The following is a 16,650-nucleotide window of genomic DNA, read 5'->3' on the forward strand; positions in this document are numbered from 1 at the left end:
TCCAACCTCTTTACTCTGACAATGAACAACAGGTAAAAAAAATTACTTTAAAAAAAGTAATAATATTGTTTGCAATTTTTTTTAAATGGATCTGGAATTAGAAGCATACAAGCTTTTAATCCCACACAAGCCTCTTTATTTTTCTATAATTATTTTTTACATTTCATAAGCAAGTGCAGCTTCATTGCTCTATCCGCTCTGGTAAACGCAAAAAGTTCTATACTTGAGGTATAATTATTTGCCTGTCATTATGATGTATGAGTTTTGATTCCAGCTAAATGGAACAGTTGAATACAGAAGCCACAGTAGCCTTACCTGCACCAATCACACGCTCAATTTTAATACAAGAGGCATCTAGCTCCTTGGCGAATTGATGGACAGCTCTATTTGGGTCCTCGTAGGTTTCAGGGTCAATGTAGGTTTTGGTGCCTGGAAATTTAACTGTAATGATGTAAGAAAGCATGACTGTGATGAAGCAAAGCACTTACTGTGCAGTCAGCCCAGGAATTTCATTATGCAGAATGCTCCTTGGAACAGTGAACCTGCTTCCATGCCACCTGAATCAGAGCAGCTTTAAGAGGCAACTTTAGTCTGAGGCATCATCTATAAGCTTCCTTGCACAAGTACATAATCCTTTGTTATTAGCAACTATCTCTGTGGCTGGAAATGTGAAGCATTTCATAAAAGTAATGAATATTAAATAGATTTCAATGGGTGAAAAGTAAACAGAGATTAAAGTAAGAGGGAACTGGGAGGAAGGGAGGGACTGCTTCCCCTGCAAAAAAAAGTAGAGAGGAGCCACCTCCTCCTCTCTTGGCCTAGGTAAGCAGCAATTTCCCACAACTATGCCTTGTCTTTGGATGGGAGATGAGAGCTCCCACTCCTGTTTCAATATACTTTAACAGAATTTAACAGTGTTTATAGGCTATGGTTACAGAAGCTAACCATCATTTCGTAGGCCACATTAGAAGGCTGACTACGCTCCTGAGCTGGTGTGCAAGGGGACAGCAGGAATGTCCTTACTCTCTGTGGGTTACCCACCTCAATGGAAGAAACCCAGGATCAGAGAGCAGATTCTGTGGGACAAATACTCCCCTTCCCAAGCAAGGGAGTAAGTGGGTGGAAACTTGGGTCCTCCGCTCTTCCCATAATGCACCAACTATCTCAATTGAGGATGTAAGTGGTACTAGTTATATGGCTGACACAGTTTGCTTCCTTCCTGGAGAAGAGGGGTAACCAAGGGACAATCGGTTTCTGCTTTGCTCCTGGGCAACAAAATTATACGTTGCCCTTTGTTTGGGACTTGTGGTAAAGCCAAAATAAGTTTGAGGGTTCATACTAAATGTCTGTTAACCAAATTATTGTTATGAAATAAATTTGGATCCCAATCATTACAATCATTGGCTGCAATCAAATCAGCCTATTTAAAAAGATACAATAATTGTTCTCTATATGAAAATAAGGAAGAATGTTCTTATTCTAACAATATTGAATTGCTGAAATATTGAGATGTAGGAATTGGATCAGAAGTCAATACAAAACACAGATAATTTAAGGTGCTATGCAACCTCTTAGCTATGTATGAATCTATTGCATATTTTGAAATGTAATTATTAATAGCTATGTGGTATTAGTGGTATGTGTTAACATGTTTCAATTACAATCATTAAAAAAAAAATCACATAATGGAAAAAGGCAAAACCAGATATAGGAAGTTTGAAGAGCCAATGAATATACCAAATTCCTGTAGAAATTATTTAAGATTTCACCAGAATTTTATTTTTATTATAATCTGTATTTTGACAGATTTATTTCTAATCTTAATGCCAATGTTTCAAGTTTCTGAGCAGATAAACTTTTATTTGTCATTTAAATGAAATAAGAAGATCTGAGAAAGAAAGAAGAAAACAATAGGTTAACCTCGTATATTGTGCTTTCAGGCAGGCAGATGGAAAATGAGCCATCCTCTTGTGTCTGTGATAAGGGCCTGGATTGGAGGTAACCTTGTGAATCTCAAATGGGGCTCTGATGGTTCTTTATTCAAGCTGTCATAAAACATTTTGACAGGCCAAAGCTATCTTGGCATACCAACGTGAAATAGTGCTGCTGTGGATCCGAACACATTGTTAAAAGAAATGGTAGGAGGAAACAAAATGTAAATTGGAATTGCTTGACAAAACTCCTCCATTGTGCTTATATTTTTAAATGAAGCACTTGGGGCCATGGAAAGTTGAGGAGGACTGAAATAAAAGATTGGACATTCTATTAAATGCAATGCTCTAAAAGCTAGTTAAATGGTTGCTTTCAAGTTACTGTAAAAATTGAATCTGTGTCTTAGCACATAAGAAAATTCTCTGGATACTAAAGGAAAAAAAGGACACCAAATTGTAAATAGCTGGTGACCACAGTGTTGTGTTTCATCTCACTGGGGAGACAGTCGTCAAATCAAATTAAATACTAAACTTTCCATCAAAAACATTAAAAAGTAGCTTGGTAAAAAAGTAATTTTTAATATTTCATCCTACAGTATTAATAACGGCAGTGTATGTTAACTGTTCTGACATATTTTCCAGTTATTGAGTATTAAATAACTAGATTTCTAGAAAAGAAAGAAAGAAAGAAAGAAAGAAAGAAAGAAAGAAAGAAAGAAAGAAAGAAAAAATTTCCTGACCAGCTGCTGAATATTAAGCACTAGCTTCCTCGTGAACTTTTTTACATCTTCACTGAAACTTAGAATCTGAAAATGACCATTCACAATTTATACTGGGAGAAGAAATTCTTTAGCTGGTATATGATTTGCCTATAAAGGCAAAAGAAAAGAAAATGCAATTGATTTCTCCCCTCCCACATAAAAAAAGAAGTGGATCCTTTGGAGATGTATAAATCCTACACTGTAAATAAAAAGAGGCAATTTTCAAATCTGTCACCCTCTAGAGTAGCTACAGTTAAATAGCTTTAGATTTCTGATGCATTTTTTTAAAATAAGCTAGAGTGCAGGCTATGTGATAATTAATCCTTCTCCCATTTCTATTTTCCACTTCTTCTGTACAAAATAATCGGTTGTCTGATTAAGGCTGTAATGATGTCACCATTTGATTTAATATACCCTGCACATAAATGAAGTGACTTAAGGCAGTGACACATCCAAAACTCAGGGAGTCCAAGCTGACATAATATTGTCAGACTAGAAAAGTCAGATGGAAATCTTGCCACAACTTTGACCTGAGTTTTTGGCTAGCCTTACTAATTTAAAGTGTTTTGCACTAAGAAGGTGCTAGAAAATAAGGTTTATGGCTAGTAATTGCCTCCTCCACTATGTGACACCAGACCCTGATAAACTACTGACACAGTAACTTTAACACAAGGCAATAGAAGATTAAAAAATGTATTCTTGTTAGCAGTCATTTGTAAGAATTAACCTCTGGCTGTAGTGACAGTAAGTGATAAAGATAATTGGTGGCATGGTAAGAATCAACAGAGTATTCTACTGGTATTGAAATTATAAGGTATGAGAGGATACTGGCATAATCAGAAAATTATTTTGTATCACAACTTAAAATTAGAGCTGGATAGGAAATGGTTTTCGTGTCCTGTGAAAATTTTTTGAGACTAATTGAAAAAAAAAAATTCTGTCCTAAATTGTAACAAAAAGACGAAAATCTTAAAAAAAGAAATTGTGAACTGAAAATAATAATCATAAAAAAAATTCCGTTTGTATCAGTTGTAACATTTTCTTCCAATATTGATCATTTTTTAAGTTTTTGAATTTATTTCTACTACAATTAGCTTATGTTTTTAAAATAAAAAGTTGATTCCAAAACTGGAATTTTGTGTTTAGAAAATGCTGAAACAAAAGGATTTGGACAATTACAAAACTTTTTCAGATTTTTTGAGAAAATTGTTAGAACCATCTATGAAAAGTTTTGGCTTTGATAAATTGGCATTTTCCAATTCCAAAAAATGTAATCAAAATATTCCTGAAGGCTCTACTGAAAAACAATTACGCTGTATTTTAATACTTTATGTTACCTGTCTGAACTGATACAGATGATCAAACTATTTTTGCACGGTTCTAATAACTCTTATAATAATCTGCCTAATGAAGTATGAGAAATGGGCACAGAACCCAAATGTATTGAGTATCAATTAACCTTCTTGTTGTCTTGACAGCATTCCTTAATACTGGGTGAACAGGTATTAGGCCAATCTTTCACCACTGATTTCAGTAGGAGCAGTTTTTAGTGCTATTTTTGCAGCTAGGCAAGTGACTCAATGCAGAGATTGGGAATTACAGAGATGAGCCTTTTTCACATCATTTTATTTTATTTTCTATTAATATTATGATCGACAAATGTCAGTGATGCAATGTTCACAGTAGCAGAAAACAGTTCTTGACCAGAACAGTTTCGCTATTGGGGTGACACAGTGACCCTTACTTTCTTAATCAGAAGCTTGCCTGAGGGAAAGCTCATACAGTCACTTGGCCAAGGACCTATCAATTTATAGCATCTCCAGGGGGATCATTAGGATGGTGTGAAACAATTATTCAAAGGAAAAATGCAGAATGGGAACAACAGTATATCACACAAATGTACAGAAATAAAATGCATGGCATGAACAATGTCGATTATAATCTGTCTCCCTTTGTGTGTAGGTCATATATTTTTATGGTTTCTAAATTCACATTTGCTGTTTACACAGCATTTCAGATTTATTATAGCCCTTTCTTTATAGGAATGTGGTTTTGGTATTGTCTATATTCCAATACCACTAGTCCAAATGTCTTATAATGGGCTTGGGAATTCCTGAGGGGCAGGGGGGAAGCAAAACACTTACAATGAAAGTAAAGTTCTTCATCCCCTTCTTGATCAGCTTTGCTATAGCCACAGTGCCTGAAAAAAAAATGAAATAAAATAGGTCAGTTTTACAGGAAAATAAAGATTTACTGCATCATATTTAAAGTTCTACCAGATTGGAATTTTTGGAAGTTAGCAGCCTAACTCCAGCAGGCATTTTAAAAATATCCCAGCTGCAATTCTTTCAATAACAGGTTTTAAAACAAAACACGAACAGTTCCAATCAAAAGGCTTTTGTATCTAATAATTGCTGGGAAGAGTCCTAAAGGCTTAAACAACAAAACTGCAGTCCTCATTAAAAACTTTCTGTGATGCTATGAACAAAATAGCCTGAAGATTAAAGAGTCTGAAGAAGGAGTGACAAGCCTGGTATTTTTGACATGATGCTGCTCTTAAATGTACTTTTCTGGCTCTTGTCCCCAAATGCAAGTGTTATTTGAATGGCTGAATAGGTAAAATGTCAAGTTCTCTACGTGTGAACAATTCAACAGAAATAGCACACTTCAAAGAAAAAGATCAGAGAAGCTGCAAATATTTAGAAAACACCTACTATAAGACAAAAAGAATTTCTTAAGCTAACAGAGTCCTTCCAAATGTAAAATAACTGGGCTAATTTGTCATCCTATAATGGAATTTAGATCTAAATTGTCCATATTAGATTATACATTGCTTTCGTTTCCATTTACAGATTCTAAGATACAGGCTGGTATAATTCCAAGGAATCTACAACAGTGGGGCCAGAAATGCCAACAGGTAGACAACATACAGTACCTTCGTCCAATGATGAATCCGAACACCATGAAGACCAGAATGATGGTGCCTGCCACAGCAACCACAGCTATGATAATGACAGGATTCTGCTCACTGGAAACGGCTGTGGCTACAAACAGAGCAAAGAGCTACAGATTAACTCAAAATATACTGTAGAAAGGAAATGCAAAGCTTAAATAAACCCTCATAAATCACAGACAGATAGTTTACCTCTTCTGTAACCTGAAACTTTGTACAGACATAAAATGTTACGATAATGTTGGTCTAAAAGAAAGGCATCTATCCTAAGCTCACCAGAAATGTTGGGTGAGTTAATAAGTATCCAGGGGGAACAGGATTTTAGAAGTGAGGCTGTTTTAGTTGAAAGCACACAATAACTATTTTCTAGGACTGGACCCAACCTAAAGGAGCCCTATGTGCATCAATTTCTGAATGATCATGTTTTTGTCTGTTGTTGATCACTTTCATTGCTATAATTATCATTATTATTATTTATCGTTTGTTTCCAGATGCACCCACTGTGACAGGTGCTTTCCAAATGCAAGAGAAAACACAATCCTTGCTTCAAAGGACTTAATTCCAAGAAATCTGCACATTATTCCTTTTTTTTTTTACTCAGTGACCCTACTATTGTTAATATATGTGTCATATTAATGTAAACTGATGATATAAGCACCCTGCTTGAGGAACCTCTATGTTTGAAATGCATGTGGCTTACTCACCATATACTGAGGGGACCACATGCTCAGAAAGGGTAAATCAACAGAGCTCTACTGAAATCAATGGAGCTGTGTTGATTTACACCACTGAGGATCTGGCCCATGAACTTTAGACTCAAGTAACAGATGTCAGGCAACATTGTTGAAAAAAAGCATTTTGAAAGTGTCATTTGGAGGCAGTGGAGGGATAAGACAAGAAAGTGTGGCAATGGCTCATTAAATAATCTGAGGTGGTACTTTTATATGAGTAAGACTTTGTACAGTTCACTAAACAAGAATGGCTGGAGCCAGGGCCCTGTGAGTTCCACAGGTCTGGAGCCACTGAAATAACCTCAAAAACAGGATCCTGTTCCAGAATTCCCAAGGAAACAAAACTCACATATTCTTTGCTCTGTTTGGCAGCAGGTGAGCCAATCAGCATGATTCCTCTGCTTCTTACAGTGGCCAATACCAGTTGCTTCAAAAGAATGTGCAAGAAACCACTCAGCAGGCAGTTACGGAATAAACTGCCAATAAGGGACCTGTCTTCCTAACCCTCCTAAGTTTGGAAAATGTTTATTCCCTGAACAATGAGGATACAAACCCCTTCTGAACTATATTTTTCAAACTTCCTATCTGATATAACTCTGGAAGATCTCATTATTTGTATACATGTCTACTCTTTAATCTGGAGCACATGAAATGTCTGTTGCACAGTGCAGAGAGGCAACGGGTCCTCCTGGTGAGAGCACTGCTCTGGAACTGAGGAAACCCAGGTTCTATTCCTGGCTCTACCCCTGCCCTGTTGGTAGACCTTGAGCAAGTCCCTTCACCTCTCTGGGCTTCACTTTCCCCAACTGTAAAATGAGGATAATACTAACCTGCTTTGCAAAGCACTTTGAGATCTACTGATAAAAAGTGCTAAATAAGGACAAGAAGTTATTAAAGGTAGTCATGGGTAACTATGATTTGGGTCAGCTTTGACACCTCAAAGGGTTGAAAAGTTATGAAGATGCCTAATGGACTATCTCTGTAGTGGATAACAGGAATATATGGAGATGGACTTAAATTTCTAACTGTCAATTATGGAGTAGTTATTTTCACTAAACACTCCTTGACTGCCATGTTTATGAAGAAGATAGAGTTTCCTATCAAAGTCCATAATTTTGAAATGCTAATTCTGGACCAAATAGATTCCACTTTGCATGCTTGTGAGATAGGTAACTCATTCCAAACTAGAGTTGGATGCCTGGAATATTAAATAATTGATTCTGATCCCAGTTATCCCCCTTCCTCCCACACACAGTGGAATCGTGTGTGAGAACAGTTAAAACAGGCTCCCCGCAAAATCTTTATTTGATACTGAAGTCCTCAAGTGTATACATCCCCATCTAAGAACAGGCATCCCTATTTAATGCTCTGTCTGTGGTGAAAGATTCCCTCAGTGTGTGGTCTGATAAAAGCTGGAAGATTGTAGCTCTACTTCACAGATGTCTGCATACATTCACAAACATTTAGTTCTTTTTTTTCCTATAAAAATTTTGATTAAAATGCATCCAGTTTTTCAACCAGCTCACTACATACTTCTGTTTGAACTCAAGCGTACAATTCAGGAGCACAATATATTCCATATACTTACTGGAACAAATAGTGCCCATGAACCTCTTTAGATCCACTGGCTGTAAGTGATTTAAACCATTTTTCAAATAAATCCAACAAATCAAAAGACAAAATGATCATTTGAGGGACATCATGTAGATTTATAACACTCCCCAGGGGACTTGTGTCTCCACAAACCAACGAATGAATTATAACAATTCATATACTTTGATCTGTGACATACAGAATACACATATCTTGCTTTACAGATAATCTTAAACTCTTTTTATACATATATATACAGCACAAACATTTGTGTTTGTTTACTATATAAAGGGTTTCCTTTTCCCTGTACTGAAGTGCTGCCATCCAGAATGGATGATAATATCTGTTTTAATGAGTACAGCACCACTGTTCACACAGCAATTTGCGATAAGTAGTGAAAACACATTTGAAATTAGATGGAAAATTTAGGTGGGTAAAATATATTTATCTGAATTTGGATGCTGAACACCACTGGCATACATACTGGTACTTGTAGATCCTGCCAAAAAATGTTTGCTCCTAAAATGATCTATGCTAATCTCAGTGACTATTCTGGTCTACAACATGGACAATAAACATGGAGAACCTCTTCTTGATTGGTCAACCAAAATGAAACAGATTACAGACACTAAATTAGAGACATTGATAATTAGAACTTAATGCCAAGGTGATGGGTTCCTAAAACAGAGAGAATCATAAATAAGGACTAACCATTGAATTTATTTTCCAGAAATCTATCAAAGAAAAATTTGTCAACAGACTGGCTAAAATGGTAAGAATAGAATCTGCTATAATTTGCACTAAACTTCATTTTCATAGTCTTCCGTTTTTTCAAACAAATAAAGGTCAGCGGCAAGACTTAACTATGCACTTCCTCTGTCTCATGGTTGCAATACCTAAATACAATTAAAGTCAGGCACTGAATGCGTATCTTGGTACAGGAATTCTTCAAAGCATAAAGAAATACCACATTTAGCATACTAACTCCATGGCCTTTTCACCTTGCAAGCAATCGCTCCACATCAGACTCCACATCAGGCTGAGCTGTTTGGCAGAGAGGTTTACCTGAAGCAGATGACCCAAAACAGGGAAACCTTTGTTTTAGAGACAACAGAGTTGTGGAGCTGTCAGGTAGGTAGTTCTTGTAAGGGATCTCAATGTTTCTAGAGCTCAGTGAGTAACATTCTCAGGCTCCTCACTCTTTTGCTTCTTTTCCCATCTGGTCCCACTAAATGTGCAAGAATTGCTGAAGTCCTGCAGTCCTCAACATATGTAGCTATGTGGTGATGAAGGGTTAGGAGGAAAATAAGGCTATTTACTTCTTAGAAAAAAATAAATGATCTGGCAAAGTGTGAGTAGAGGCACATTCCCTATTCTTGGAAAATCCTGTGGGGTCCTCCCTCTTTCCACCAATCTCCTATTATGTGGGGAGAACATAGGGTGGTAGTATTTGGGCCAAACATCCCTTCTTTCTATAGAATGGGGCAATCAGATAGGGGAGCCCAATAACTTACAATTCTTCCCTGGCTATCTACAGCACTATAATTATTAGTAACTATGGTAAAACACAATAGGTAGCTCATCACCCATATCAAAATACAACAGTAGTAATTCATGTCTTCCCAAAGTATAAGATTCCATCCACAGAAAAATACTAAGTTAGTACAAACTCCATCCTTTCTAGTTCAGATAACACTTCAGTATATTCATTTTTTCTACTAAAAACGTTAATTGCCTTCAAACGTGAATACATTTTACCTGTGGCTTCCTCTAGTGTGGCAACATCTAGTCTGGGACTATAATTTCCATAACCAGCAGCAGTAAAAGCACGAATCTGGAAAACATACACTGTTCCTGGTTTCAAATTATTAATGGAAGCTGAAGTGGACTTGGTTTTTACTGTTGAATAAGTCCTCTCCCTTTGATCCTAGAAACAATAAGACAAAGCATGAAATTTTATTTCCTGGTCAGATTTCATTATTGTTGCACACAAGCAACTGACAACTGGTCCTGGCAGTTTATTTCAATTTTCTGTTTTTTTTCCCATATAAAGAATGTAGCACACTCTGCGGAGCATTACAACACTGTCATTTCATTGAGGGGTTCTTAAAACGACATAAAATTTAAATGGAAAGCACATGCTGTTAGTCATAAAAATCCAGAGATAAAATGACTGGCTTTGTGCCTCATTTCCTCAGATTCTGATGTTTGAACAGTTTGATCATCAGCGAACTCCAAAGAAGTTCTCTGTTAGTTGAGGAACAACATTAAAATGGTATCTTAACAATTCAGCTCCTACATTTAATGAAAACAATTTCTCGTATTGTTCCACAGTAAACAGTCTTTATCATGAACCCCTTATTCAGACAACTACGACTGTCCTCAAAAGGGATAGGAAGCTCTCTTTTTTCATCAGAGCAGTGCTATTTGCTTTCCTTTTTACAGCTTTCTACTGCTCTTTTAATGTCAAAAGCAATATATCAATACCAGGGCCAAACACTGAGGTCCTTGACTAGTTATTAACTCAGATTTCACTCAGGCAAATTGACATGGATTCCATTGCATAAGGTAAAACAGATAGAAACTGAGTAAGGAGTTCAAGATTTGGACTAGAAAAGATTAAAAATAATCATTATTTTTTAATGCTACACAAGCTGTATCAGAAACTACAAAACAATTCAGATAGCCATCCATACAAGGCATTTGCTGAGCCCAATTCTCTTTCTGTGTAGATATGGGTAACTCTGTTGATTTCAACGGCATTTTGCCCAATTAAACCAGTGGAGAATTCTGTCCACTGTATTTCAGTGTAACAACAAAGCCCTTGTGTTGAAATATAGCATTTCATATAATGTGTCAGATTTCTTCCATAAGATGTGATAATGCCTTCTCCCATGGTTTGTCCACTCTGTCTTTTGAGTGAGCATGTCAGTTAGTGTAGAAATATTTTTCATATCTTCCCCAAGAGGAAATCAATCATCTATAAGCATGGTTAGGGATGCTGAAATATATGTGTATGTGGGGGAATGGAGAAAAAAGGGGATGCGGAAGGAGAAGGAAGCAGAAATACCAGGAAACGGTGAATAGTTCTGTAGCTCTAGTACTGTAAATGTCAGTAGAAAACCAGAAGTTCAGAGTTTGGGTTCAATTACATAAACTAAGCTTATTTGAATTTTGAAAACCTCTTGAATTTGGGGAAAAAACTGGGCTAGAAATCTCACAAGAACAGACTTACCTGTGAGATTTCTGGCACTTCCAGTTCCAGCCCTAGCCAGATATCATACATGAAGGAACACTTATCAGAACATTTCAGAACCTCAGAAACTTTTGATATGAGTTTGGTTCTAAAACAAGGTGAATGTTCAGGAAGTTTTTTTTCTTTTTTTTTTTTTAAGTTATCTAACTGTGACTGTTCCTGTAAGCAAGAGTCAGACGCACATTTCAAATTAAAATAAATTTGCTTGTACATGCATGTGAGCAGTGCCATTGAATTCAAAAGACTACTCACAGGTACAAAGTTTAGTTTCTGAGTGAATATTTGCAAGATCAGGTCTTTAGTCTTGAATTCTCATTAATTAATTTAATTTTAATTGATGACTGGCAGGTATTTCCCTTATAGCAGTGATTTAATACATTTATTGCCAATCTCTTGTTTGCACAACTCACTGAAACAACACAAATATATTGAATAAATAATAAAAATCATATTCTCACGAGTCTTATTCACAAAAAGCTAAATATTTTGTGATTTCATCTAGCATTTTCACTGTTTTACAAAGACCAGTGATGATTTTTACAGGAAAGCAACTATTTAGGATATGTAAAAGTGGCATTTATTTGCAAAAAAATAGGACTGTTTAGTCTTTGGTAAACACATGAAGACTTGCAATTTATTGCAAGGTAGAATTTCACTATTGTGTGTCTGTGAAAAAATGAATTAACTTGTAGAAACAGTAAAATTTTTATTGCAAGCTATAAAAATTGAGGTATGCAGCTCTCTGATAAGTGTTGTAATAAAAGTAATTAAATTATGTCACTCAGAGTTATGATAATTCAACTATCTATCTTTTTACTCTCCTTTCTAATCCAAGTAAAAATAATTAGTTAAATATATTTGTGTTATTCAGCACAAAAAAACTAGATGAGACATTTGATATTGGCTACAATATAGTATGAATTTAACTAATTGTATGTTACTTAGAAAGTTGACATGCTCAGCTCTGAAATAAATATAATTATTAGCTTGGCTATGGAGTTAAAATGCATCCTCAACAGAGATCACAAAAGAGCTCCTTCCTTTATTATATCTTAATTCAGCCATTTTTAAAAGCCTTTATAGCACTAATGAATATTTTGCATGTATAGAACATTTTTCATTCTGGAGGATTCAAATTTTTTTTAGAGATTATGGATAAAATCCTGGCCTCACTGATGTCGATGGCAAAAGAACCCTCATCTTCAATGAGGATTCAAGGCAAGGAGTTCAAGTTACATATACAAGGGTAACTTCACCCACCCTGGAAATGCAATCACTTTCTACCAACACACTATTGAGAGCTTTTAGGGGAGCAAGTGAAAAATAATTCATCCAACTGAAATTTCAGGGAATATGGATCAAGATTTGAGACATCATGTCTAACACGCCCCACTCCGGAAAAGTGCCATAGGTTATTTTATTACCAAAAATAATCGGAGCTTTATTTTATGTCTGATCTCAACAGCACATTCCCAACACCCTAGACGTATTAAAAACAAGGAATAAGAGATAGAAAAGTCACAAGTCTCTCGCAAAAACATTCACAGCCCTGCTTAGAACATTCACAGCTCTGAAAGATAAGCTATCGAGTGGATATTTTCATTTGTGAATATACGAGTACAATATACAGAACCTATCATGATAATAAATTAATGGGATAGGAAGACAGTTAATAAAAATCAACTGCAACCTGAAATGACACCGACAGATAATAGCTGGTATAATTACCATGGCATTAAAATTTGCCCCCGGAAGAGTGGGATGACATGATGCAAACAGCACATTGCTGTGTATTTCACATGCACTTACTTTCTCGTAATACTTGATTTCATATTCAGTGATGACTCCATTAGGATGTTCTGGTTCCTGCCAGGAAAGCTCCACGCTCCTCTGCAGCACTCTCTCTTTCATTACTTCGCTAACTTGCGAGGGAGCTATTTGGATGAGATGTGTCAATAAACAATGAGCAAATTTGCTGGATGTCTCAAATCAAACGTCACTACCGATCAGTCCCATGCTGTGCCACTTTCATTAAGGTAAAGGAAAGCACCTTTTCATAGTTCACAATTCAAAAGTTAATGAATATTCAAACAGAACCTTATTACTGTTCATAAACCATAACAGAAATCTAAATTAAAGTGCAAACAGCAACAAGATAGGATTGTTCAAGCTAGTGCAAAACTGGAATTGATAGGATCAGAATGACAATTAAGCAAATGAATTATAATTAAGCCAGGAAAGTAGATTTTTCAGATTAATCTCCTGTGGTAAATTAAGAGTCCAAATATTTATTACACATGTTTTGACAACACCTATAAAAAAAGAAAAGAAAAATGAAGAGAAAGAAACAAAAAGACTATCATATTCGGACTGATTTCAAACGATTGCTTCCAGATTTAGTTCAAACAATTACCAGCAATGTTCTTTTATGACCGCATTTTCTTGGTAGTGAAAACTAACATAGTCAAGATTGCAAACCCGCTTCATTATAAACCTTTGTTTTCACTCACTCCAAACATTCTGAAACTTTCTTCCTTTTGGAATTTTCAAGGCTTGATCTCAGTGCTTTATGAAAGTTTGACAAATTAATGAATACAGTATGTTCTTGCAGAGTGAAGAGGTAAAACAAAACAAAACAAAAACCACAACCCCCCAAACAAGCAAGCAAACAAAAAAACCCAAACCCCATACTCTGTGTTTTTCCTACTGCACCATTCTTTTGATACACATACTACAAAAACCAGGTGAATTTTAGAACTTGAAGCATGGTATGCAAACAGTGTGACAACACAGTCCTATTTGAAAATATATTCGTCATGTGATAAAGTGATAATTAAGTTGTAAGTGATTGAAAAGGTTTTTGAACATGTAATTTTGATTTCTCTTACAACGGATCCAAGTTCTGGGTAAAAATAATAATGTATGGTAATCCTGTCTAATGACACTGAAAGGTGGCAGATTTTCTTATTTATTATTAAGTGGATCTAGTGACACCATCCCCTTAATGGGTACTTCCAAAGGTGTGGAGACAAAAAATTACAATGTGGAATAGAAAACTACCCAAATATAACCACTTGGCTAATGTCAGTTGTATGACATTTTAGCCCTGTTTGATATTACGTCATCCTGGCAAAAGACAAAAGATTCCCATGGTATCCCAGGCACATCAGAGCCGGATCCTACTACCATGTAAGTCAGTGGAAAGGCTCCCATTAACTGTAACAGTGTAGGATCAAGTTCATGTAGAACAGGGTTTCTCAAATGGGGGTCGCCGCTTATATAGGGAAAGCCCCTCAGCCCACACTGCTTCCAGTAGCTCCCATTGGCCCGGAGCAGCGATCTGCGGCCAGTGGGAGTCGTGATCAGTCAGACCTGTGGACGGGGCAGGTAAACACACCAGACCGGCCCGCCAGCGGCTTTCCCTACACAAACAGCGACCCCTGTTTGAGAAACCCTGATGTAGAATAAGGTTATTGAGATGGTCTGATTCTCCTCCCACTGAAATCAATGGTGAGATTCCCACTGTTTTTCAAGAGAGTTGGATCAGATCCAGAAAATCTATTCAGAGCAATGGATCCATACATACTAGGAGAAATCAAAATTAGAAATAAAATTGATTTTACCTTTGTCAGACACAGGATCCACTGCTCTGGTCAGATGTCATAATTCATGAGAAGTGACCAACTACATATGGAAAATAATAAAATAGCAAATACCCCCCAAAATAGTCACTACCAACAAAGGTAATGGGTGGCTCTGGGGCAAAGAAAAAGAATCACTTTTAGTAACTCTTTCAGAAGATGGAAATAGTCTGAGATTTAAAAGATGCAGTAAAGACTATTCAAGTAGTTCTGAAACTAAAAAAAAACATGGTTTCCCAGAAGGAATCTCCACACCCACTTTTGTATGCATAAAATTACATAATATGCAAATTTCATTCCTTCTTAACTATCACAAATTTTCAACCTGAAATCAAGGCACTTACAACAGACTGAAGGATCTGAAATCTAGTATTTGCATCCAAAGAAACTAGCAACTCAGTTTTGCCACTGTTAGAAAAAGCATATATTGACAACTAGGCTCAAAATATTACCCACTCACCCAAGATGTTGCATATGCCTGTTAGAATAAGCCCCAAATGGGAGTCTAAAATAACTTTGTGAAAGAAGGTAAGACTGAGGAAGATGTGGTTAGCATGCTAACAGGCAGGAAGATCCAACTCCTAAAAAAGGAATTCTGCTTCAATTCACTTGAGCTGGACAGGAATACCCATGAATTATGACAGGCTTCCAAAGGAGTGAGAACAACAAAGGAGAAAATTACTTCTAAGCATGTTCCTTGGCATCTAAATTTTTTTTTAAAAGAAGATCCTGATGAAACCCACACCTTTTGTGATATCATAAAGTTTCTCTTCTCTGACAGGAGAAGGGGCTGTTGCACAGGGGAAATGGTAAAATTCTCACAGAAATACACAAAACTCAAATCTTAAAAAAATGACTGCTTAATATCAGCAACAGAAAAAAATCATCAGTGAAAAAAAATATTGTGGATCCCATGATTTTAGGGGCTTTCCACAAATTCTCCTGCATTCTCTGAGATTCTGAAAGTCATAAACTGTTAGTCAGGGGAAAAAAGTTATCCTTGTTTTCAGATATGCAGATAGTGCATCATTTCACACTGTGATGGCTGTATCTCTAGACAGCTAATGGACTTGATCCTACTGATGTCACTGGATTCAGGCTCTATCCATCAGGAACCCAGAGAAGAGTTGGGGCCTTTTGCTGCAGCAAATGAGTGAAATCTGCTTTCCTTCACTCAAAGCCTAATTTGAACCTTTTCCATTCCAATATTAAGCATGGGCATTTTTCTTCTCTTAATTTAAAGACTACGCAAATTAAACTCTAACATTTATGCTAATTCAGAATTAAATGTTGTACAAATATAATGAAGAAGTCAAAATATGCGTTGCATGGCCAAGTTAATGTTGCTCTAGGAAACTCAATTGCCGCATCTCTAACCTCTTTTTATTTTAATTGTGCATTACTATATCTTTTAAAATATAACCTCTTTATGTTTCATTAGAGGGCTCAGAGAATCCAGGGAAACAAAGGATTCAAAGCATGCCTGATAATTTTAATGATAACTGATTATGTCATTAGTCAATATAATCAAAGTTGAAGTCCCTTAACATAGGCTGCTGAACTGATAAAATCTAACTATATCACACAAACGTCATGGTTTAGTAGAAGCATTCCAAATCCAAGATCTCTCTCTCTCTCTCTCTCGATAACTGCATGCTTGGAGTATTTTCACTCTAATTAGTGGCAAATACTCCTTTGGAAGCTAAGACTCTGGAATGCAGCAAACAATTTACTCTCTAATTTTCTTTGTGATGATTAACTAGTTGTCTTCTTTGTCTAAATGA

General features: G+C 36.2%; 1 protein-coding gene across 2 annotated transcripts in view; it reads right to left on the reverse strand.

Moving 5' to 3' along the window:
• Positions 1-16,650, reverse strand: part of EPHA7 (EPH receptor A7) — a 184,562-nt gene that overhangs the window by 21,694 nt on the left and 146,218 nt on the right. The window contains exons 6-10 of one of the 2 annotated variants that reach the window (XM_030555964.1): positions 13,035-13,159; positions 9,728-9,896; positions 5,628-5,736; positions 4,837-4,892; positions 316-429 (exon numbers count right to left, since the gene is read on the reverse strand). In XM_030555964.1, the coding sequence (XP_030411824.1) occupies positions 316-429; positions 4,837-4,892; positions 5,628-5,736; positions 9,728-9,896; positions 13,035-13,159 (573 nt within the window). Of the gene's footprint in view, positions 1-315; positions 442-4,836; positions 4,893-5,627; positions 5,737-9,727; positions 9,897-13,034; positions 13,160-16,650 lie in introns of both variants that reach the window. The other variant, XM_030555963.1, reaches the window with a different exon arrangement.

Source organism: Gopherus evgoodei, chromosome 3 (assembly GCF_007399415.2).
Source record: "Gopherus evgoodei ecotype Sinaloan lineage chromosome 3, rGopEvg1_v1.p, whole genome shotgun sequence".
Lineage (NCBI taxonomy): Eukaryota > Metazoa > Chordata > Testudines > Testudinidae > Gopherus > Gopherus evgoodei.